General features: G+C 43.0%; 1 protein-coding gene across 3 annotated transcripts in view; it reads right to left on the bottom strand.

The window, feature by feature from the left end:
• Positions 1-26525, bottom strand: part of PRDM16 (PR/SET domain 16) — a 391730-nt gene that overhangs the window by 38301 nt on the left and 326904 nt on the right. For all 3 annotated transcript variants that reach the window (XM_072977672.2, XM_072977673.2, XM_078379110.1), the window contains exons 4-5: positions 13533-13667; positions 1202-1304 (exon numbers count right to left, since the gene is read on the bottom strand). In XM_072977672.2, the coding sequence (XP_072833773.2) occupies positions 1202-1304; positions 13533-13667 (238 nt within the window). The remainder of the gene's footprint in view (positions 1-1201; positions 1305-13532; positions 13668-26525) is intronic.

Genomic DNA, 26525 nt, shown 5'->3' with positions numbered 1-26525 from the left:
TGTGCTGGCCAGGATTTCTGAGAGTTGTAGTCCAAGAACATCTGGAGACCCGCTCTCCAAATTCTCTCACTTCAAACTACTGCTAAAAAAAATGAAGATAAAATGTGGAGAGGGGCCGCTAAGCCTCATGATTTCACTCAAAGGCCTTCCCTAGTGCCTCAGTGACTAGAAGTTCAGTTTGGGTTTTATTGGGGGCTCCTCCTACATCGCAGCCATATTCCTTTTATCATTGAGAAAGCTGAGAATTCAGATATATTCTCTCACTGAGATGGTGCAGTCAGTCTGGGTGTATGGCTAAGTCATACACGTAGTGAAGGGGAAATCTCTCCGTTTTAATTTCTCTCCTATTCCCCTTTTTTAAAAAATAAGTTTTTCCTGCTTTAAATACAACAAACTTTGCGAGTTCTACTAAATACTTCAAACATGAGCTGGAATGAAACCGATCCTCAGTTGCACTGGCCGTATTGGAGAGCTTTAGTTATTCCCAGCATGAAATATCATCCTATCAGGCAAAGGTTAAAAGACAAGAAGTCTCCGGGGGGGGGGGCAACTCAAATCCAGGACTAAGATGGGTACTTGTACCAGGGTTCAAACCCAGACATTTAAGAATGGAGTACTTCATAGCTCTGGATTTAAGTGAAGGATGTTCTCATATTCTTAAAACAACAACAACTATGAATTTTAATTATTTCCACACAGACTGCAGTATAGAGAAATTTGCAAATCCTGAACAATCATACCCACCCCTCTCTACATACACTCCTGATCAACCACCATAGGACTCCCTAAGTCAATTCCTCTTTAGCTGCCCTGCTAATCAAGCACCTTATGGTAAGACTCCGTCACCGTAAGACACCCAGAGTCCATGTCCTTTTACAGATCAGAACAACCTGTTTGCAGAAACATTGCCAAAAAAACACAAAAAAGGTTGCCTTCTGTGGTTCTCATAAATTTAGGCCCCCTTCATTTATATCTTTATTTCCAGTTGAAAGCAGAGAGGTGTTACCTCCAGATGGGGGAAGGGGTGTGTGTGTGGGGGCTTGTCAAGTCCCAGAATTCTGGGATTTGTTGTCCAAAAAGTAACCCTTCCGACCTCTGCCTGGCCCTGGAGGTCATAGATCATGTTGGACTCACAGAACTGTATGTCTGGGACAGAGTGGGAGAGAAGGCCTTGAAGGAGTGGATCGAAGGGTGGTCTCACCTTCTAAACTTGGCGGCATGTTGCCCGTTGCATAGTTCCCGTCCTTTGCGCATATCAGCAACTCTTTCCCAGGTTCTATTTCTTTAATAACTTTAAAATAAACCTAGACATTTAAAACAAAACGGATGGGGCAGAAAAGGGAGAGGGAGAGGGAAAGAGAGAGAGAAGGAAAATAAAATTAAATGCCGATCAACTGAAGACCAACGTTGAGTTCTTGAACATCATGGGCTCTGGACACCCAACAAGCAGTCCTGCGTGCTGAAGAGAAAGCACCCACCAGGTACAACCATTTCTTTGGCTTTCATTTTGGCTTAAATTGACTGTTCCTGGTGGTTCAACTAAATTCCTAATCTCAAATCTGCGAGAGGCGGGTTCTGTCCCTGGGCCTTCTTTCCTTCCCGAGCCGAAAAAGAAATTCTTTGAGTTTCAAAAAAAAAAAAAAAAAAAAGGCAGAGAAGGGAAACTGGTGGGGGCAAATGGCTTGATCGCCCTGCATTTTAAGAGATGGGCCATAAATCCCGAACAACTTGGACACAACTTGCATGCTGCTCTGTCTTCATCTAAGAAGCGGGCCTGACTTCAACATCATCAGCCATGTGTGAATCTGAGACATACTCACAAGAACATGATGCACAGCCGGTTGAAGTTATCTTTAAAAACCAGGAAATGGAGACCCTGTGTTCACTGGTTTGTTTGCTAAAGGCCTGATAGTCTTTCAACTCTTTACCATTGCTCCTACCTTATATTTGCCAGATTTTGCAGTTTAATTAGGCAGAGCTCAATGCTCACCTTGATTTTGATAACCACAGCCCTGTACCATCAAGTTGATTCTGACTCGTGGTGACTCTTTCAGAGTTTCCTTAGCATGTATCCCTTGGGAGAGGTTTTCCAGTGGCTCCATCTAATACAGAGATGGGAGGCGACACAGCAATGGGACTGACAGCTTCTGCCATTCAGGGCAATGGCTCCAGGGTCAGTGGGACGCTTGATCCAGTCTGGAATTTAGTGCAAACTTTTCAGATGCTCTCCAAGGTGCTGAACCCTATTCCCTATACTGGTTCAGCAGGTTGGACAGCCCACACAACTTGGAAAGGATTCAGATTCCCACCAGCAGGTGAGTCACTAGACGCCAATGGAGCTCAGAACCCCCACGGAAATCTTCCTTGAGCTCTGTTTGAGAAGCAGCACCCATATTCATTTTACTGTTGAAGAATCTCTCAGTCTTTATGGGTAGCTTTCCCCCCGCTGGAATTGGTGAGGAAAACATCTTCCCCCCCTGCATGCTTTGATCTCTTTTGCATCTCTCCTAATGCTTTCCTGAATCATCATCTCACTACTTCCTCATGAGACAGTAGACCAAGCAACCCAGAACTGGTGAAGCCAGCAATGTGTCTGGAGGATATAGGGAATTACTCCCACTCTTAGCCAGTTTCAAGCCAAGCTCTGTAGGCACGTTGCAGTGAGGCACATGGGTTTGGAACCACCTCAACCACAAAGTGAACAAGGAAAGCCCACTGGTTCACGAAAGAGGCGTGGCGGGCTCCCATGTCACTGTGTGAACCAGCTTTGCACTAATTTCCCAATGCTAATGCAAAACAAATAATCAAAACCTCCTTCTCACAATACCCAGCAGGTAGCCTGGGAATGATCTCCAAGAGCAAACCCATGGCCAGAAGTTCAGCATGATGCCTGGTCAAGTCAAATGGACAACCATGGATGGGGGGGGGCTTGAGTTGTGGAACTCGCTGTTAAGTCGCACCTGTGACTTGACTTGGAACTCAACTCAGGTTTTTCCCCCCAACGACTCAGACCCTCCCACTCTCCTTTTTTTTCTGGGGGAAAAACTTGTTTTTAGTAGGGACTTGAACTTGGGACTTGGTACCAAAGACTTGTGCTCAGATCCAAAGACTTGCCAGAGTCCCTGTGGACAACCATGCAAATTAATAACTCCAGTCTCTGTTCTCCTCTTTTTCGGATTTTGTAAGCCTTTCTGTCTCCATTTATTTACAGTATTGCATTTCTCCCAATTCTACCCGTGTTTGCCTCTCAGCCCTTCTTTTGTATAATGTGGCAAAACTGTATCACCCCTTGCATGGTTCCATGTAGAGATTTATGTGCATGTGTGGGTTTCTTTGCACATGTCTTTATACAATCATGCAATGTATGCAGTTCTGCATTGAATAAAGCGTCATTCCACATGGCAGTTTCCCACCCCATTGGGTTTCAAAGTGTGTGCATTGCTTCATTCAGAGTTGAAGCAACCCATAAGCTCCAGAAAGGCGATCGGAACCCGTTACTAAGGTGAACTGCGTTTCATTTCACAGAGTGTAGGGAGGTGTGAAAACGCAACCTGGGGTGAAATGTTTAAAGCCAAGCACTAAGAACATTTCCCACCTCTGGGTTGTCTTTTGAATCCTGCTTTCAGTGAAGCAGCCAGATCGGTCTGTTTGAGCAGCTACGACAACAAAGAAAAACAACAACAACATGGCAGAGCCTTCAGAACAACTGGGTTTATTTCCATGCAAGTGTTCACGGATTATGGTCCACTGGATGTTTCTGAGGAAGTGGACTTTAATCTGCAAAGGCTCACAGGGAAATAAATCCACCCGTCTTTGAGGTAGCATGGCTCTTGGTTTTTTTAAAATGTTTTGCTGTACTGTATGTGTATGCATTTTGAATGGAAAGCATGAGCCAAATGGAAATTTATTTAATAATATTAAAGTCTCGTTCCCTCATTCAGACCCACATTGTACAAATGGGGAATAAGTCTTCTAAAGTGAACACGCCATATTATTATCATCTGCCAGTGAAGATGGTCCACATTTCCAAATTTATCACTATATCATCAGATGTGACTTTCTACTATCCATCCATCCATCCATCCATCCATCCATCCATCCATCCATCCATCCATCCATCCATCCATCCATCCATCCATCCATCTATCTATCTATCTATCTATCTATCTATCTATCTATCTATCTATCTATCTATCTATCTATCTATCTATCTATCTATCTATCTATCTATCTATCTATCTATCTATCTATCTATCTATCTAATCACTTTCAGGTTTTTAAAACCTTAGCTTCTTTCTGTCCCAAACATGCAATGCATGGATTTTATCAAATTCTTCACAAAGACACTGAAATTTATTTTTCACCCGTCTACAAAGGCCAAATGGGCTAGACATCTCCTTTCAGCATGGAGATGATGCAGCTAAGAAATCTCTCAGCAATAAAGGGGGAGGGGCGGAAGAGGAAAGTGGTAACCCTAACACATCACTAAAATCCACAGAGTCCAATCCACACCAAGACTTTGATCGGGAATGGTCAAGAATATATCGCTTCCTTCCACAGTGACTTCTTTTTAAACTGCCAAATTCTCTCTGCCCCAAATAAAAAAGGCTTTGGTTAATTTTAATTTTTTTAAAAAAATTAAAATCAAAAACAATTGCAATCATATTTTTGGGGGGAATTATACATTCAATTTGCTAGGGGAAAAGGTGAAGCTAAAAATGAAATAAATAAATTGCACCATATCAGAAGTCGGCTATTTGCCAGCTCACTCTGCTGTTTTTTTCGAGTGCTCCTGAATGCAGAGAGCCAACCTGTTCTTTTTGTTTTAAATAGATCTGGACGGCACAACCTTTCAGAAAGACGACGGCCCTCCGTAAAAAAAAAAAAAAGGACTCAGGTCCCTTGGCTGTCCTTCTGCAAGCTGGCAAAGACCCTTCTCTTCAGCCAAGCCTTCCCCTTAATGACGGGTGGTCTGAGAAGTGGGTTTTTTAATGGATTGTTGGGGGGGGGGCACTATTGTTTTAAATGTGTTTTAGTTATTGATTTTATTGACTTTTTAAAATATAATACTTTAATCCTTTTTTAAAAAAAAACATTTCTATACTGACTGTTTTCAGCTTTTAAATGTTGTCTTCTTAATGTCCTCAGCCACCTTGGGTCTTTTTTAAAGGAGAAAGACGGGATTAAAAATGTTTTCAATAAATAAAATAAAATAAAAATCTTCCTTATCCTGGCGCAGTATGTATGGGCCTGGGTTGTGAGAAAGGGCAGGGCAGTCTCCAGCAGAAAATACCAGTAATTATGATAACGATAGCAATAAATTAATCAATTATTTTAATAACAGCCAATCAATAAATGATGACGATGATAGCGATAATGCTGACACAGCATTAAAATCCTAATTTATCCCTCTTAAATCCTAATTTATTATTATAACGTACACATACAAACCCACCGTGTTCAGCAGTCTTTACTATATAAACTAATGGATGGCAGAGAATATTCTGAGAAAATGTGGGGGGGAATAAACGGATAAGAGGTTGGTTTGTTTTTATCCCCCTCCTAGGTATTATGGATTATGAGAAACTTCAGCTCAGCTTTAGCCACTTCTCTGCATCACATTTTGCTTATAAGTCTTCTAGGGCAGTGACCGATGCCCACGCAGAGCACCCTTCATCCAAATACGGAGAAAACACGGCAGTCTTTAATGTGGGACAAAAAACTCCGTTGGTTTTCTCCGCAATACGCGACCGCTGTCCCAATAAGAACCTAAAACAGCCTGAAATAAAGTTCCTATAATAGCACCGGTCAGGTAGATGTTTCTTCTTACTGCAAACTTTTTCTTGAAGTCAAAATGAAGCAGATGATCAGCTCGAATTCGGCGACCTGCCCCAATTAGAGTATACCCACTGAATCAAGGTAGTGGCACCAGTGTTGACTTACCATCCAGGTATGGGTTCCAGGGTTTTACTCTCCAGAAGATTCAGAGAAATCCAGAGGAAATGGGGAAAGATGGCCTTGAGCACGCTCGCTCGCTCTTAATGAGCGATTCAGCCCAGACTTAAGGCAGGCCACTCTGCACAAGACAGAGGGAATACTATTCCACACGCCGTTTCACTTTGGAGGCACAGGAAAAAATATTTTTTTCCTTTGAACAAAAAAACTTTCTGTGTTTGCAAAAAGTGGGTCTGTTCTGTCACCCCAGCCAAGTAGACTGATGCACATTATTTTAATAAACGGATTCCGTCAGCTCGTGAAATGCTACTTTCTACAAGTTACTATCAGTAAATTAATGAGGCTTAAAATGTAGGATGCTTCTTCGTTCTTGTCTTTTTAAATCACCCACGAGAGGGCACCATTTACCAATCAAAATTACGCTCAACGGCAATACGCCTCTTTCCAAAATATCTCAGTGCTTATGTAGAGATGTCCCTAAAGTCGTTTCTAATAGGCACATATTTCTATGTACGTATACAGCATAAATCATATACCTAGCTTGCTTGATTGCTAGATTGTATATCATAGATATACACTCACCCATTTGCTTTATCTATCATATATGTGTACATCCACATGTGGAACATGATCAGCCCAACTTCACGGACCTATATTGTTATGAGCCGCCAGGTTGCACTTGACTTTTAGCAACGCAAGCATGTAATATAGTTAAGGAGTGCTTTTAGCACTGTCAGACACATTCCAGTGAGTTTCGGTGGCTGAGTGGACATTTGAACCCAGGTCCTGAGTTCTCGCCTGTCGCTGTATCCCAGTCATTCCCAAATTTTTTTGAGCCATGATCCAAAAATGAGCCATGTAACCCACGCCCACCCACCAAGTTTGCACAAAAAGGCATTTTAATAGGGTAGAATGGGGCTGCTTTCTTCTCAAACATGCACATACACAATAACTTGAATATCACACTCTGCAAGGTCAAGAAAGACATGGTTTAAGAAGGAGTACAAACCATATACGGCCAGCCTTTTGGGGGTCACAACCTGCAGGTTGGGAAACACTGCCCTATCCACTACACCACACTGCCTTTTCTCCCTGTCTCTCCTTCACCCCCCCTCCCCCTGTCTATCTATATGTCTATGGTTTTCATATAGCTGTAACTTTAGGAACACGTCTTAAAATCTTCCCAGGTTGGGCGGATGAAAGAGAAAGAAGGAAGGGCGGGGGGAGAGAGAGGAACATTATAATTAAAACAAGTTAAAATTTATCATCAGAACAACCAACATGTTTTGCATTTGCCGGACAAAGAGAAAGTGCCTAGGGTCTGAAGAAAAGTCGGAATCAAGAATGAGAAAAACCTCAGATGAGAGACATAAATTGTAATTGTTCATGGAAGAATATGACGTACCTAGCAACTTTTAAAGAGCTCAAGAGCCGGAGGACAGCTTAGAAAAGTTTCTTCAATGAACTATATTTGCCAGAGATTTTATCTGGAGGAATGTTCAGTATAATTTACTGCTGTTGTCTTTAATTTTTCAAACACCCTTTTGTCCGATAAACAAATCTGAAATTTAAAATGCTACTATTACAGGTGCTCAAGGAGATTGACAAGCCCAGTAAACTTTACACCTTTTCTCTCCGTGCCAAATCCATAGCCCATTCTTAGAAACCTCATTTAATTTCAGAAGCCAAAGGGCCTGCGGATGGAGCTAGGGGAAATGAGGAGATACTTGGGGCTTTGTTGAATGTCTGGACCTATAGGTGGCATTCTTTAAAGTCTAGGGTTAGAGAGACAGCTCAAAAATAAGATTCATGCCTATGTATAATGGTGTTGTCATGCGCCATCAAATCGTCCTCGACTTATGGCAAACCCATGAACAGAAAACATCCAAAATGTCCAGTCCTCAACACCCCTGCTTAGCTCTTGCAGACTCAAGCCTGTGGATCCTTTATGGAGTCAAATTCACTCATATTTGGTCTTCCTCATTTCCTGTTGCTTTCCACTTTTCCTACCATGATTGTCTTTTTTCCAGAGAATCCTGTCTTCTCATGATGTGCACAAAGCCGGACACCCAATAACTGGGCTTATTTATTTTTTTTAAAGTTACATTACAAAACAGAGGTCAAAAGACCTTGCAGAATACAGAAAAATACACGGGGACACAACAACAAAAAAGGACAAAATAAAAGGGAGATAGTCAAAGCGAGTCTGAATAAGGGAGAAAGAGAAAGAAACAAGGGAAAACATGAGTTTTTAAAAAGGGGACGGGAGTTTATTGTTGTTGAGCGGGGTCCCTTGACAGGAACAAATTCAAATTTGTTTTGTCCATCTGTGTCTTTCAGGAATCCAGAGACTGGACCACAGAAACCATGTGAGATTCAAGGAGAGGGAAACAGCCAAGTGTCACAGTCCTTGGGGACAGGTGCAGAAAGAAGGGTGTCTTTCTCCTAACCCTCTTCAGCAAAGCATCCGCTTTTCCCGTCTGCCTCCTCCTAGTCTTTTATGACATACCAAAACTTTGTGTTTGAGACGCACCAGCAGTTCCTCTTGATCCTGCCTCCCTTGCATGAAGAATTTCAACAAGACAGTGAGTGACCTCAGAGCAGCTCAAGGGGAAAAGATGCCTTTTCTACAGGAACCACAGCTCGCAACTTGCCAAACTTGGCTAGCTTATAGAGAAGGATCAGGGAGGAGGGCATCAAAGTCCAGAAAACCTGGGAAGAAAACTCAACTCCAAACAATCTCAGATCCCCTCAGCCCCGTCTTGGCTACAACGTCTGGGACGGAGGCATGTCCGTTTGAGAGAAATAGGCTATTGGTAAAATCAAATCAATGACAGCAAAAATAAGGATACAAAAAAGTTTGCAAAAATTCCCGTTTTAATTTGGTCAGTTTGGAAACTGCCTGGCAAACAGCTCGTATTAGCCTTGCTTTTCTGTTTCTGTGCTCTGAGTCCCCCATACAGAGCACGTTACCATCGTCTCTCGAGAATGAAGGATGCCTAAAGTAAAGCTCTGAGCATAATTCTCCTTACCATAAAAATAACTTTTTTTTTTAAAGTGATATTTAAGGGATGCAGTTGTTTGCCTGCTTACCTGAAAAGAGACCCATGGATATTTGGCGAGGTTTATTTCCAGTACACTGAAAATGTTGACTGGAGGAGCTTCGCTGTAGATTGACCTTGTTGTCTGAAGAACTAAAATTCTAACCTAGGAGAACACATGCTTATGGTGTGAAGCTTTAAGCCGATGTTACAGCTCTTTGTTGTTTTCTGAAATGCACATGAACCTCACTGCAAAGCAGAGAGAAACCTGGTCTAATTTCTCTCAATTTGGAAGAGGTGTCAATATATATAATCAGTAAGAGAAGCAAAATATGTTTCTTTTCGAAAAGATGCAGGCAATTAGGAATATGCATTAATGATGATTACGGGTCCAGCACAAGCACAAACACACACGCAGCAGTCTGGACTTTACGATCTACTGTGTTCCATATTTTCTGCTAATAATATTATCTGATATGGAGGGAGGATGTTTAGCTGGGGAAGGAATGGCTTGCTGAGATCCAGAGAGCCAGGAACGCCACGGATATTGACATGACAGCAGGTATGCCGTGGCTAAGGCTGATGTAATCAACAAGGTGTTCCACAAGCCCAAATGCATAAACAGAAGGGCAGCCAGGATGGCACAGGATTCAGAAGACAAGCCCCTTGAGAAAGAATTGATGGAAATGGGTATATTTCGCCTGGAGCTGATGGGTCTGAGGAATGATAATATCACCATGTTCAAATACAGCTTTGTTATCAAGAAAAGTAACCCATTCAATCAATCCATTCTGTTTATTACAACATGATTTATGTAATTGTGTGTTTTTTTTATATTATGTCACTGTTTTTACTATATTGGAAGCCACCTAGAGTGGTCTTTATATCCCAGATGGGCGGGATATAAATCAAATAAATCAAATAAAAAATAAAATAAAATCCCATTGTTTGCAATTCGCTGGCCCAAATCCTGTCGGGTAGCTACGCCCGCATAACTTTTCGGAGCCTTCGTTCAGGAGCTTGATGGATTGAATCGATGGATAATTATTTGTTTTTCGAACCTTTCGAATCTTTTTTAAAACACCAGCTTCAATGTTAAGGGTTTCTTCTCATTTTTTTTAGGAGGGGAAAAGTCACGCTTCCAGGTGATTCCAAGCTACATAGACGTAGTCAGTCTACATACATTGCTCTCATTAGTAGAAAGGGTTCATATATAAATTTATATGATACACACACGTACTGACACACATAGGTACGAAACACTTTGCTCAACTTTTGAAAATGGAAATCAGCAAAAGGCTAAAGGGCTTAAAAAGAACTTTAAAAAACCCCCCAAACCCAAAATAAAAACAAAACTCCGAGCTTGGATCACGCAAACGCCCTGCAGTTGTTTGCAACAAAGCTCGTAACTGAAGCTTAAACAGCGGTGGTCACTTACATAATAAAGAGATTTTCAAACCCATAGACTCCAATATGGATTTTATAAAGCTTGGTGTGAATTAGATCCTTTGCTTTCTTTTCCTTCCCTTCCCAGCACTGTTTCTCCTTAAAGACGGCCTTCCAGGACTTCACACCGGCTGTCTGTAAAATGTTTTGCATTTCTTGTTACGCATTTGTTCATGGCACATTAAATTTGCACTCAGAAACGTTTCTGCAGAGTTTCTAGTGGCTTTAGTTGTCTCTCGTAAATAGCTTTTGAAAACAGTTAAATATACATGAGCAGCTCTGGCCGCTAAAAAAGCAGCCTCTACTGAGCTGTGGTTGGTTTTGTCTTGCGCCGAGACTCAAATTCCTATTATATTCATAATTGCTGCTGCAAGATTTCTGCTTGGTTCGTTGTTGTTCCTGTGGACATTCCTCCACCCCCACCCTGGTTATTTTTCATTTTCTCATTTGAAGAATTTCGGGCATTTTTTTAAAAAGAGAGAGAGAGAATTAAATGCAGCAGCCTTTTAAAAACAGAGCTGTTTGGTTCTGCGCTGCGATTTAATTTTTTATGTTTATAAAAACATTTCTTAACCACGATTCACACTTCCACATTTCAAAATGATAAAAACCACTAAATCTGACTTAATACTACTTGTGAGTAAGCCTCCTTGAATTCAAGGAGACCTACGTACTTCCGAGTAGGCATATATAAGGGTCCTTTAGAAAGCAAGTCTAAACATTTCTGTTTTTTAAAATATAAAGGTAAAGAGGAGGTAAAAATATCAACAAGATCAAAGATCATAAAGTTGCAAAGTTCCATATGGACACTGTCTAATACTGCTACTGTACTAATAATTTTAGAACTGCAGAGCTGGAAGCAACCCTATGGATCATCAAGTCCAGCTAGTCCTAGTGGGGAATTGAACTCTCAATCCAAGCCACTGAGATATTCAGCAGTTCTGGAATCAGAGATGATAAAATGAATTTGTAAAAAATAATAATAATACTGTCCACCTAAATGATTTGGCAGACAGAGCTGCTTTAACTGCTTTGAGGGAAGAATTTAAGAGCAGGATGAGGACAAGACCTTGTGTTGCATTAATTTACCCATTTCTGACAGATACTTGGGGGCATCAGTTTTAAAAAGGAGTTTAAATTTAGGGAGGAATTAGTGGGCCTTTCCAGAATCCTTTATATTCTTTGCAGCTGGTGAGATGATATGTAGGTATATCTTATGTCTTATGTGTCATTAAACGAGTTTATACCCACTCTCTTAGGTTTCCAAAGTAAGATATTTAAAGGGTGGCTTTATCCATGCCAACCTTCTCCATGAGTTTCTATGACCGAGCATGAATTTGAACTCAGGTCTTCTGGGTCCCATCAATCCAGTATACTGCATTAAGTACATTCTGCTTCATGTTCTTTCCTGCAGTACCTCCAAGGTATCTTGGTCCCATTAATACTGAATGAAATACAATTCTGAATTCGGAGCCATGAATGAAAGACTCTGTGAGATGAGAGCAGGACGGAAAGGCTTAGGGTCTAACCCTGGATGGCAAACTATCCCAGCCACCTGGGGCTGTGGTCATGAGGGGTGTCATCAAGACATCCACTTTTACAAGTCCAGTGTGTGGGCCCAGCCGACCTTTGCCTTCCACAAGATTAAAATCCAAGGGAGATTTGCAACACAGAATTAATTCCCTTTAGCAAACCGTGGTTTGCACAAACCGTGGTTTGCTTTCGTGCAAGGATTCCAAAGCAGGATCAGATAAGAGTTCAAGATCCTGTCTGACAGAGTCTGGTTCACAAAACCAAATGAAACACACAACAAAAATATTGCCACACTCAGAGTACACTATGTTTTCAGAAACCGTAACCTTATGAACTCTTTCTGTCCCTTGAGAAAAGTCATTATCTAAGCATGTCGTTATCTAGGAGTGTCACTCAGTCATTTGGCAAGGAGCTTGACCCCAATGAAAAGAACACACTCCTCCTCCGGATGCCACAGGCTTGCAGATGCTCCAGCTCTTTCTTTCCTCAAGAATGTTTCAGCACAATAGACAGGATAGCAGCACATCCCTCCCTGCCACGGGGCAGCCCATGTGGGTGCTCACAGGCCAGAACTTTCAGCTGCGGTGGGCTTGCCCCAGAATTCAGGACCTGGTTTTTCCACCAAGGCACTCGGTACATGACACATTGATTAATTGATGTCGGGTTTTATCGCCGTTATTTCGTTCACCGACAAAACGTCTTGTCTTCTGCATTATTCATGTAGTTATGTCAACGGAACCAGGAGGCCAACGAAATACTCTCTGGTTCCCTCTAGTGGCCAGTTCTGATACTGAGCCTTGTAAACGCAAAAATACAAATGTCTGAACCCTATTTCCCTTGTTGCTTAGAATTGTTGAGAAGCTTGCAGTAAGTTTGAAAAAATCCTCTCAGTATGGATGTGCCTTAAGATGCCTTGATTGCAGAGACATATTTTAGTTAAAATTTAAAGATTAACATTTGGAACTAACTGGAAGATTAAAACTTACATTAAAATAGAACAGTTAGTCCTCAAGATGCCACAATGCTTTGGTTTTTTAAATTTTTCTTTTGCTTTCATAGAATCATAGAACTGTGGTAGGGTTGGAAGAGACCTCGGAGGTCTTCTAGTCCAACCCCCTGCTCAAGGCAGGAGGCCTCAGACCATCCCGGACCTCCTACCATCCCGGACAGATGGCTGTCCAATCTTTTCTTGAAAACCTCTAGCGATGGAGCACCCACCACATCGGGAGGCAAACCATCCCACCTCTCAATTTTGCCTGACAGAACTAGAAAACGTTGCCCATGACACTCGAAAAAGCAACACTGCAACAACTGTTAAATTTGAAATGAAACGTAGTTATGCGTGATTTTGCAAACAATAACAAATGACAGATTAAAAACTTGCAACTTCTTACTTCTAATTTCTGGCGCACTATGTTTTTGTTGGCAGATGATTCCTCCCTTTGCTCGTTGTTTTTAAGTGACATAGATAACATCAAGGTGAATCGCGAAGTTCAGCACACAGCCAGTGGCGCGATAAGGAAGACAGCAGCATTCAAGACGAGAGAAACATCCTACCTGGTCATTAATGGGACACACCGCTAGATTTTGTTCTTCGCTAGAGCAGGCCGCCCGGATATATTTCAGCCAGTTCCCGTTTCCTGTCTGGTTGGCATCGACACAGAATTTATCAGAGACCAGGTCATCACCAAGCTGAAAGGGAAAGCAGAAAGATACTTCTCAGTGGAACAGAGGGAGCCAAGAACGAAGGTGGCATTTGCTTAAGGCGAACCATTGCTGAAAAGAAAAAGGGAAATGGGACCTAAGGGGCATAAAGCAACCCCTGAAAGGCACCTGGCTCATGGGCTGAGATATGTTGGTTCATAGTAATAATAATAGTCACCATCAAGTCAATTCCAGCTTATGGTGACTCTTTCTGGGGTTTTGCATATACGTACTCAGAAGTGGTTTCCCATTCCATTCGTCTGGGGGAATTTTCCTCAAGGTTACACAGGCTGGGGGAATCAAACTCCTGACCTCTGGCTCCATAGTCAGAGACTTAAACCACTCAGCAATCCAGCCAGGTACTCTTAAAAAGGGGGGCGGAATCGACATCTTCTCACCTCTTGATCCCACCAATCCACCAATCTTAATTCTTCAGGATCAGCTATTGTCCATCAGACGATGATGCCTTATTCCAGAGTTATGAAATGGTAAATGAACGATGAATGTTCCATGACATCCGACTGTTTTACCTCTGCTCCTTATTTCCACGATTCTGAAACTTTTACTACTACATCTATTTCTGCCATTCAACTAGTGAGTCTGCCCCCTGCATTGCCAAAACTGTGCCACCCCCACCACACAAGAGGGGTGCCACTGTGCTGGGCTTCTGCAGCCATACAACAAATCTTGTATTGGGCAGAGTACATGACAAATTACTGTAAGTATCTCTTAAAAATAAAATACTTCCTCTAATTACATACTGGATAAAGTGGTTCAGGTAGGGAACTACAGAGCAGATTGGTTTGAAGTTTCTTCCACTACCCTCATTAGTTTATAGCAACTGGTACTTATTGTCTCAATACATTCACTCAGAGATCCTGGCAATGAGAAAGAATAAATGTTCTGTTTACTTACAGTTCTTCATAGATAAAAACAAGCCTCGTATTGTGTAGAAATATTAACTTGTTACACAGCTGAGCTTAACTGGTTAACTAGTTTCTAGATTAACTAACTGACTTGGCTACATATCTCACAATCAGAACACTTCATGACTCACTGTATTCTAACTCCGTAATTCAGACTGATCCTAACTCTGACAGAACGTGTCTGATTGAGTGTAAAAAGGTGGTGGAAAGAATTGGAGGCAGGCCGGGAACCATTAGCAGGCGCTGAGTTGATTGACCTTCACTCCAGTCCAGAAAAGGTCCCTCCCAGCCAAAAAAACTCTTCAAAGGCATCATATGTAGGTTGCAATATTCCAACAACGTAAGGACGGTAAGAAGCCGAAATGGGATGGTGATCTGCTCAGTGGGGTGGCGGATGTTCAGCGGCTACAGGACATCTAAGGGGTTGGGTGGAACGGAGCATCGTTGAGAAGGGTACGGTGGGCTGCCTGAAGAAGAAGTCTCTACTCTGCAAACGGTGGGTCCCAAACCCCGTTTCCCCCAGTCTTTATGTGCCCCCACCCACTCCGTTGAATTCAGAAACCCCGAAGCCTGCATGCACTTTTAAGGGTCTAACAGCAGCCACAAGATGCACAAGCCTAAAACACATCTGTTCTCCTGACATCATGCTGGCCGACACAGGCTTTGCTCACGTGTTGCTAGGAGCAGAGACAAAACGCATTCATGAAACCCAACGTTATTGCCGTGAGTGAATGGGTGGGACTTGGTTCCCAATTGCTGTTTATTTTTATCCTGTTTCTCCTCGGACGGAAAAGTTCGCTTCTGTGGTTTGTTCCAGAAGCGGTCTTGCCATCGCTTCCACTTAGCGGAGGCCTTGGGGAGTGGGGCTCAGCCCAAACGCCAAGAGATAACCAGACCCTTCTGCATGTATTGCACTGAAAACGGCTCTCACTCGAAGATGGATTGTGACAGCTTGGCCGATGCACCCCACTGTATTTGGCCGAAACTGAAAGTTGTGTTTTTCTTTTTAAATGCATGCATGCGGTAAACATACATTAAATGTTTCCAGTGATCGATACTGTATGCTGGTATTAAAGACTGTGGATTGTTTGAAGTCTCTATGGAACTCTATGGAACTCTTTCTATTTCCAAGTGATCACGGGATAACTAAAAAGGGCAGAAATTATACAAAAGGACTACCCATGCTGTTTAGAAAGATGGCCAAAACTTAAATGAAATGGAAAGATTGCCAAAGACTCACAACTCTCCTCGGGGACGCCCTTTGGCATCTTTGGCCAGCCCTGGAAATGGGGGGCATGGGGTGGAGGGATCCACAAAAATATGACAGAGCTGTTGGCTGGCCTGAAAAGCATTTTCTCTCTGTGCAGCTCATTTGCCTCTGAGCCGACATCCCAACACCAAGGCCCTCGAGAAGAGAAAACGTTCACCTCAAAGCCGTTGTGGGTTTTCCTTCTCTCTCTCTCTCTCTCTCTCTCAGTGCACCATCATTAAACAGCAGGACTTCTCAAGGCAGAGGGTTGCCGAATACCACAAAGCTGGCCACAACTTTACACCTTTGATGCAAGAGGGTTTTAAGCTTTGAGATTTCACAGTGGCGGGTGGGAGGAGAGAACACCACTCTCTTCGAGCTGTTGTTACGAACAGCAACCAGCAGCGTGTGATGTTTTTGGTGAGACAAGAGCCAACACCGAAAAGCAGAGGGGGCTCGAAAAGTGCCACAGTTGTGGACAAAGCCCTGTCTTCATAACCTTTTATTTCCCCCCTTCTACTTTTCACACCTCGCTTGCAGATTATAATTAGAGGGTTAAGTCTTTGTGGGTTGTTTTTTTTTCTCCAACCCTCACGGCTTTTTCTTTCCTTGGAGTTTTTTTTAGGGTGGGTAGGGTACAAATAAGGAAACCTGCAGATCGTCTCTAGGAATCCTTACCCATTTGTTAGATTTAGAAACAGAAATGCTTCTGGCAAGAGTGTCGGCAGCTACTGGTCCATTTCCCAGCACAATTCAAAGTTCTGGAGTTCCCCTAAAAAGCGTTAAGCAACTCTGCTCCAGGGTATGGAAGGGATGCTATCTCTTAAAGCAGTGGTCCCCAAACTTGGGCCTCCACATGTTCTTGGACTTCAATCCTGGCCAGCAGAGGTGATGGTGAAGGCTTCTGGGAGTTGTAGTCCAAGAACATCTGGAGGATCCAAGGTTGGGGAACCACTGTTTTAAAGCATCTTCAGCTTTAAGATCTTGGGAGAAGGCCTTTCTCTCTATCCAAGTGCCTTCACAGGCACAATTAGTGCAGCCAAAGAATAGGGCCTTTTCGGTAGCTGCTCCCAAGCTATGGAAGTCCCTTCTATGAGAATCCATGCCGTTCCTCTCTGTTCTGTCCTTCTTCCGGCAGGCAAACTATTTGAAATGCAAATAGTTCTGACAAGTACTTTCCTTTCCAGGCAGGCTTTTAATACCAGGAAAGGATTTTAAGGAGGGATGTTTGTTTTATCCTTTTACCATGTGGGTTTCACCTTCTGCCTTTTCATGTTTAATATTTTAATGGCTTTCCTGAGATTGAATAAGATTTTCATTATTATTTTCTAACTGTTTTAATGTTTGCATTTTTTTAAAAAAACATTGGTAAGCTGCCTTGAGTCCCTTTACAGGGAGGAAGGCAGAGTGCAAATAAATAAGCAAACAAATAAAATAACATAAGAGGTGTGCTGAAGCACCACCACCACCACTCTGTATACAAATAAGATGCGTATATATTAGGATCACCTCCTCTGGACCCTTAAGAGACATTCTGATTCACTCTGTCTGACCCACTCTGTTTCCACGTACATGGCATTATCAATGCCTCTCCAGGTCTCTGTTGGAAAAAAAAATTCCACATACGGGCTGAAATGCAAATAGTTCTGACAGGGAGAAGCTACACAGGGCCCTAATTATCTGACACATCCACTCAATGTCTGTAGAACAATCATCATTCCGCGCTGGATCCTGCGAGTGTAATAATAGATCAGCAAAGGTCAAGAAGAGTTTACTAAAGAAGAATATTCCACAATGCAAAAACACACACACACACACACACACACACAAACATTTGGGAGCAGTACAAGTCCTTCTCTTGGACAGATCAGTGAGTTAGACGTCTGGCTGCAGAGCCAGAGGTTGGCAGTTCGATTCCCCCGCCGTGTCTCCAGGGAGAAAAGCCAGCCTGGGTAGCCTTGGGCCAGCTGTAAAGTCTTAGAAGGTTGCCCAGGGGAAGGGAACCACTTATGAATACCCTCTATCTACAAAACTCTGAAAAGGGTCCCTGCAAATCAGAACTGACTTGACGGCACACCATTGATTAATTAATAAGACTCCCTACAGGGTGAACCCAGTCTTCAGTCTCAGAAAAAAAAAAAGTGATTCTGAGTGGCTCCATGTGTTTCTCAGAAGGCAGGGTATGGGCCCAGTGCTTACTTTCTTAAACTGCCCGCTCCCTACCAGATGCCCGTAGTCTCTCACAAGGGCAGGTGTCAAAACTTGTTTGGAAATCTAAGTGGGGAGGGGATAGAAGACAAGAGGAAGACAGGGTGGAAAAAATTGATTCTGAGCTGAAATGGACAGATCCATTCATTCTTGATGGAATTCTACAACGTTGAGGAACTCCATAGAAAACCTTTAGAAATTCAATTTAAAAAAACCTCTTCAGGATCCCATCTGGAGAAAAGGAAGAATTTTACTTTGGTGAAAGAGGAAGTCAAAAGACTCAGATTTCCCTTTCCTTAATTTCAGCCAGCCAAGCTCTCTTCAACAGAATGCCATCCCATTCTCTGGCTTCTGTCGAGATGAGGTGATGAGTAACATCCATTCGGCACTCCACCAAACATCATTTAAAACCCCCCATTTTGGAGGGTTTTCCACCCCTTAAAAATCTGCACTGTTGCAAAACCCCAAGCCTGCTGATATATTTCCTTTTTAGCTGTTTTGGCTGCATAGAGCGTGGCATGTGAAAGAGCACCATTATGATTGTAACGAGCAGACACAGCATGTGTCATGAGAAATGAATAAAAAAAGGTTGGAGCGTTATCGTTGAAAAAGAAGTTATGACTAAGCCGGAGGGGAAGATTATGAAATGTTTATAAAATTCATAAAATGATGACTCACGCAAAGCCACTGTACAGAAATCGTTTCGTCCTCTCTCAGAATATTAGATTTTCCAAAGAAAAGGTGACAAAAACATGCTGCTCACCCTATCTCCTGAAAAAAAGACAAAAGCTGTTTCCCACAGCTATAAATACTCAACTATCCAACAAACACCAACAGAGCATGGACAGAGTTCCTACTCCAGTCCTCTGAAGATGCCGGCCACAGAGACTGGCGAAACGTCAGGAAGAACAATCTTCAGAACACGGCCAAAGAGCCCGAAAAACCCACAACAACCAAAAGGTGGCAACTTTTAGAGGTCTTTCTAAAAATGTTGGTTCTGATGTTACACATCTAGAAGTCACGGCTGGAAGTCTCGGTTTCTGTATCAGTTCTAATATGGCACGTATGCAAAGAATACTGTACGTCCCTTTATAACAATGTATTCCTTTGTGTTGTTATTGTTGTAAACATCATGCACCCAACCCTTTATGAACCATTTGGTCTAGCTAACAGCAACTCAAACCAGGACCAAATAAAATGAAATAAGCATATGTCGTCAAGTCAATTCTGACTTATGGTGACTCTTTTCAGTGTTTTCCCAGCACAGACGACTCAGAAGTGGTTTCCCCTTCCCTTATTCTGGGGTGCCCTGGGACTGTGCAGCTTGCCCAAGGCTACCCAGGCTGGCTCTACTTGCAGGAAGCCCGTGGGGGTGGGACCGAATTCCCAACCTCTGGCTCCACAGCCAGTGACCTAATCCACTGAGCTATCCAGCCAACAATAAGTAATAAATAAAATAAAATAAAACAAGACTATACATCAAATACAATGCTCCAATAAAAACAAGGGGTGTTCTGCAGATTGAAAAAAAAAAGACAGAAGACAAAATGTTTCCATCTCACAACGCGAAGGCTTAATAAGAAGGATTTCATCATCAGTGAAGATGAAAACTAACTTCCTGGGGCAGACGGTCTCACAATTTGGACTCAGGAACTAAGAATACACTTCATTTTGAGCCGAACCACTATATTTTACTCATCTTTGGGATAAGCAAAAAAAGTCATCCCCACTGGGTCCTGAGTCCACCGGAGCAGTAACCCACTCCTTTTGTCTGTTGGAGCTGAATCCAATTAAACTTTCCATGCAGTTTATTCACCCTAGACAGTAGGACCTGAAATTATGGATCCCAAGAAAGGAGGTTCCAGCTAAACATTAAGAAGAATTTCCTGACTGGAAAAGCAATCATGGAAGCTGGCAGATTCCCCTTCATCAGAGATTTTCAAACAGAAGTCAGATGGTCATCTTGTCAGTGATGCGTGGTCTGTGAATTTGTGGTCTGGTGGGCCAGATAGGTGGAGTATGTATAAATAAATAAATAAATAAATAAATAAATAAATAAATAAATAAATAAATAAATAAATAAATAATAGCCTGCTTTTCTTACTAGGCTATCCTCCCCCCCTCTTCCCCCTTCTCCTGAGAGGTATGCCAGACTGTGCCAGAATCCAATCAAAGAAATGGTATCAACCTAAATCATCATCATCTTAGACTTGAAGGGACCCTAAGGATCATCTAGTCCATCCCGTCAAGAAAGTGCAGTGGGGGAATCCAACTCCCAACCTCTAAACCACTGAGCTATCCAGCAGTGTAAATCTAAGCTGCCTCTTTAGGAAATCGGGTCACCATAAATCGGAGGTGACGTCACAACAAACGACAAACAAGAAATTGGTATTTGCATCTCACGTCATGTGCCAAACCAGGTGATGGATGTGAAAAAGGATTTCTGAATGGCTGCTGATTTTTTTTCAGCAGCCATTCAATGCTGAAATTTAGACCGGTGGTGTAAGTAATAACAGTTTTGGCCTATGAGTTGCCCAAAGTTGCCCCGTGAGTTTCATAGCTGAGGGAAGATTTGAACCTAGGTCTTACACGTCGCAGCCCAACACTCAGTGACAGGACACCGACTGCTTGGCTTGAATACCTTAAAGCCCCTTTGCAAGTCTACGATTCTGTGGCTCCACAACAGAGAAAAACTGAAGGCCAGGGTCACTAATCAAAACTGACCCAAATAATAAAACCAAGGGTATGTATGTGAGCCTTTCCCTGTTTGGACAGGCAGACTACAAAGACGGAACAGAATCCAACAGAGGATTTACGCCAGCCTAAGTGTAACCGCATTCACTGTGTTAATGAATGGTGCTGCTAATGAACCAAATTGCTGTTCACACTTCAGGTTGTCGGCCAACTCATGTGACTAGCATGTGTCGGGAATGCAAGCCACACCTTCTTAATTAGTGACAATTTATGCCATTATACAGAGACAAGTGTTGATTTCCCAAAAGGATTCTGGCCAGGTCAGTTTCTTTTCCACTTATCCAAGAGCCAGCCTGATGCTCTGGTTAAAACGATAGCCTCCGATAGCAGATGTGGGCCAGCGGGGCTCTGCCGGTTGACGTTAAGAGGCCAGAGGATAAGTCAATTGTGAGGAACAAAGTCAGAAGGCCCTGCTCGGTTAGGGAAAAGGAATTCGTATTGCTCGATTGGTTTCTTTGCCCACTGGGGTACTCCGTTCCCCAATCCTGCTAATGCACCACTCTCTTAATACAAAGTCCCTTTTGTCAGTGGCCAATAGTCTTAAGAAGGCCCTTGCCACACCGAATTTGAATAAGGAATAGGATGTCAGACTTACATTCTAATAAATAAATCAAGCACACTTAAGGCCCGAAGTAAAAGATCCTTCATTAGACACCCCAATCGCCTTCTCTCTCCCCCGACAACCCTATGCCAAGCGAAGTTTTTACTGGATCCCATCCAAGGATTTGACGGTAGCGTAATGAGTCGCTCTCTCCCGTCTCCCTTTATGGACAAAAGACCTTTTCTTGTCTTCCAGGGCTGAAAAGTTTATCCAAATATTCTCGGCTTACTACTAGCCCCTTTCTGAATTGATCCGCTCAGCTAAAAGACACTTTTGTGTCTTTGCAAAGCTGCACAACAAACGACCGGGGAGAACGAAGCATGCTTGAAAATGATGTCAAAAAAAAGGAGGGGACGGGAGGGAAGGGAAAGCAAAAGGTGCCCCAAACTTACATGAATCAGGCATTGGATGATATCTAGGTCTGGTCTCAACTAAAGAGTAGACCCATGGTTTCAACTGAAGAATGGAAAGTCAACAGGCATGTAAATCCCCTGAAACTGTGGGTCTACTTCAGCTGAGACGAGCAACAGGATATTGGACACAATCTGGTCCATGGTGATTTTTCATGTATGCCATCATAAGCCTATTCAATCCAACCTTCACACCATTGTGCAATTTAAAGGCAGAGGGGAACATGACCACTTGCATTCATTTTCATATGCCTTTCCATTTTGCTTTTTTTATGCATCATACCCTACTGCTTGCATTCCCCCCCCCTCCTTTGCATTTCCCCATAATGTTCACATTTTGGTACTTGACTTTCTATGGAGTTATGTGTGTTTGTATACTGCAGTTGTCCAAGATAAGCATTCAATGTCTAAAATTGCAAAAAAGGGAGAGAAATAGACATGTTTGTCTGCTGTGGCAGAAACAATTAGCAGGGATGTGATTTTTTTGGGGGGGGGGGACTGAAAGTTTCATAATTCTCCATGCTGGGAGTTCTACCCGACAGACAGATGCATTACAGACATCTAAATGTTGTTTACCTAGGGGAAAGGCCTCAACTGGGGGGGGGGGCTTTGAGGCTTAGCTAGGCCTAGCTGTGCCTAGCTTCCTGTTCCCAGCTGGCACTGGGGCAGGAACAGGAAGCTTAGGCCAAGTTAGGCCAAGCTAAGCCTCAAAACTTTCCAGCAGAATCCTTTCTCCAAGGTGAGCCACACTTAGGTGTCTGTCTGTCAGGTAGAACTTCCAGAATGCAGAATTATGGGATTTGTAGTGCAGAAAAAAAATCCACAAATTCCATTCCTAATTAATAGTCCTTTGACACCTTTGAGCTGAACCAGTGGTATCTGGCATCCTGTTAAACCCCAAGGATGAAAATTGTACTAACTACTCCTGCTGGCATATTGACAAAAACTCCAGCCGTGGATTGTTATGGCTTTATAAATGAGTAGAGGCTTTTTGCCACTGCACACCAAGCCACATAATGTGATGCACCACCGCGCATGCCCTCACTGTCTTTTTCCTGTACATCAGCTACTACATTATGCCACCTTAAGAAGGCAATAGGATCATTCCTTATCCTTTAATACCTCAATTGGAAAAAGCTTTGCATCGCTGTTAAAGCACCAGTGTTAAGATCATCACTCTCAGGTAACGTCTGTCCTTCCGTTGCCCTACATCTTCCCAATTCGAGTGGTATGACCAATATTTTGCCAGCTGACGATATTGTCTGCACGTTTGACAAAATGGGCTGCGATCCATGAATGTCACCGCTGGATAACTCAGCAGTTTGGGCATCTGTCTGCGGAGCCCGAGGTTGGGGGGTTCGATTCCCCACTGGGCCTCCTTGAGAGGGACTGGACTTGACGATCCATAAGGTCCCTTCCAGCTCTGCAGTACTAAGACGGTGGTGATGAATACTTACACCGATTAAAACTTGCTGCTCTTGAAGTAATATAGTGCACTGGTTCTTAACCTTTGTTACTCAGATGTTTTTGGACTGCAACTCCCAGAAGCCTTCACCATCAGCTCTGCTGCCTGAGGTTTCTGGGAGTTGCAGTTCAAAAACACCTGAGTAACAAAGGTTAAGAGCCACTGATATAGTGGATCGAGTGACAGACTAGGACTCTGGAAGACCAGGGTTCGAATCCTTGCTCAGCCATGAAAATACACACCTCCTTAAATATCTCATTTACCTTGAAAGTCCTATTAGAGTTACTATAAGTCGGTTCCAACTTGACAGCACAGAAAAATAACACTCTGTAAGGGGACAGTCTCTTGCTGTTTGCATTAAACTTGGAGAGATGGCCAGTCTGTAAAATAACTGCACCTCTAATATGTCAGCTCTTCTATGGATTTATCATTTTGCCGTTTTATGATGTGTTGTAAAGCACTCAAGACACATTTAGTAGAAGGACAGTATTTAAACATTTTAAATAAACAGTGTGATTCTGCCTAATTTTATCCTAGGGAACATCTCTGAGATTTGGGCAGAGAAGGCTGTGAGGATTTTCTCTTCCCCCTGGGCAAAATGCACGCAAACAATTCGACGGCTGTGGGTATCTGGTTAAGTGTTGATGGTCCTGCTCCGATCAGTCTGATTTGTGGTAGCAATGAGAAAAATCTGCAAAGTGAGAGGCTCCACAGAAACAGTTTACCCCTTTGGTAACAGCTGAATGTCTTAAGTTAGCATGGCCTCTGTGGGATATACGCTGGAGGTCAGCATTACACACCAGCCTAACATTATAATGCAACAACACAGAGATGTCGTGGCAGATGCATGTTTAAGATGGTAAGAATAGCACTCTGGTGAGACACTGAAGGAAGAATGGTTTCAATGGTGCTTGTTGTGGTGGTTGTTTAGTCATTAAGTCGTGTCCGACTCTACGTGACCCCGTGGACCAAAGCATGCCAGGCCCTCCTGTCTTCCACTGCTTCCCGGAGTTGGGTCAAATTCATGCTTCCCTATGAGGAAAGACTGAAAGAACTGGGCATGTTTAGCCTTGAGAAAAGAAGATCGAAGGGAGATAGGTCAGCCCTTTTGAAATACTTGAAAGGTCGTCCTACAGAGGAGGGGCAGAATCTTTTCTTGATCATCCCAGAGTGCAGGACATATAATAATGGGCTCCAGCTACAGGAAGCCAGGTTTAAGCTGAATACCAAGAAAAAACTTCCCAACTGTTAGAGCAGTTCGACAATGGAACCAATGACCTCGGGAGGTGGTGAGCGCTCCAACACTGGAGGCATTCCAGAGAAAGGTGGACAACTCTCTGTCAGATCTGCTTTGATGTGGATTCCTGAATTGAGCGGAGGGTTGGTCTTGATGGCCTTATAAGCCCCTTCTAACTCAATTATTCTATGATGCCATACCACTGAAAGCAAGAGGTTTTAGCCAAAGTTCAGCAGATTCGAACTCTTCCATCCATTTTAAAATATTGAAATACTTCTCCTAAGGCAGTGGTTCCCAAACTTGGCTCCCCCAGAGCTTCTTGGACTGCAGTTCCCAGAAGCCTTCACTACCAGCTGGCCTGGCCAGGATTTCTGGGTGTTGTAGTGTAGTCCAAGAACATCTGGGGATCCAAAGTTGGGAACCCCTGTCTAAGGTTTATTTCCTGGCAGCAAAAGTTAAAATATGGCCCACCTCACCAAGGCAGATCACGAGAATGGCTCTGAATAAAAGTTAGCACTGGAGCATTTCGGCTGAAATAGCTTCCTGCCATCTTTGCTTGAGTTTATTAAATTGTTTGAGGACGGGTACAATATTTTCTTTCATGCTTTTCTCGGGCAGAAGTTTCCAGGCTGACCTTGACGTCTCCAGGATCATTGGGCTTGAGAGCTAAGAAACATATGTCTTCGAGTAACATGTCCAGTCTGTCTTAAAATATGGAGAATGGTCTTTCTCTCTCTCTCTCTCTCTCTCTCTCTCCCCACTACTTAAAAAAAAGAAAGAAATGGACCTGATTAACAACATCAAACATGGGTAGATAAATACCCATAAATCTCCTTGGCTTGGTCTTATTAGAATGAATGGTTGCTAGGTAACGGGAACCGGGGCTGGCCTCTCCTGCGGTCCCCGGTCCTCGTGGTCCTTGCAGGAGCTAGTAAAAAAAAAAGGTATGGTTTTTGGGACTGACCGGGGGTGGGGGAGAATATCCCAGGGACCTCATGCCACAGGTGCACTCATACAGGCATTAGCGACTGATTAGGCCTCGTAAAATATATGAATGGTGTTTCTTTAAGAAGCCATAAAGTTTTATGGAGGAAAAAATCCATGTGTAAGGTTTTCTGGTCTGTTCTGTGGCCCCGTCGTTCAGAGTTTCATCCATTTCTGTCAGGACCTGGATAATTAAAACTGTGGCAAGGGTCTGGTTTCTATAAAGGTGTCCCCCCACCCACCCACCCACTCCACCGGTCTGGCCGACGGAGATGAAGCTGAGTTAATTAATCGCACAGCGTGGGAAGAACCTTTTTTCTGCCATTGATGGGGCTCTGATTTTTTTTTTTTTTTGGTCCGTGCAATAGGATGGGGTATAAAGTGAGACGGATGTTGGTGAAGGTCATTGAAGGATGTCATTTGTGAGGCAACATGGCGGGAGGAGGAAGTTGTGGTATCCTTTAGGTTTTTTAAGACTTGCTGGGCTGCTCCTGTCTGGGTGAAATCTTTGATACTAATGGGCCCCGTTAACAGAGAAGTTACAACCCAATCAGTTGGAAAAAAGGATGATTTCAACAGGGCTGTGAGACGTGTTTCCTTAAAAGTGTGCATGTCTCTGTGTGTTGTGTGTCCATGCATATGTGTGCGCACACAGCTTAAGAACACGATGCTGTTTCTTCTTTCGAATATCAATGGGATGAATGTCAAGAAACATCCCTAACGTGAACCTCAATGAGTCCAAGCTAGCTGCAACTTTTGGAAGCAGCTGGTGGGCAATCAGGGAAACGTCAAACATTGGTATGAAGGCAAAAACAGGAAGGTGTATTGAAGAACATGCAAACATTTCTGTCTTATTTCAAAAGAAGGCAAGAAGTTGTAGGGAGACTCCAAATAAAACTCTGACGAAACACTGGCAAAAATAGTTTCTAATGCATTGTAATGCACATATGTTTGGAATGTGAATAAATATGGACGTTAGCAAGATTCTAGATCACACGGGCTATACTGGCAC

This window comes from Pogona vitticeps, chromosome 7 (assembly GCF_051106095.1).
Source record: "Pogona vitticeps strain Pit_001003342236 chromosome 7, PviZW2.1, whole genome shotgun sequence".
NCBI lineage: Eukaryota > Metazoa > Chordata > Lepidosauria > Squamata > Agamidae > Pogona > Pogona vitticeps.
The sequence above is the reverse complement of the archived record's forward strand: the minus strand, read 5'-3'. Positions and strand labels throughout refer to the sequence as shown.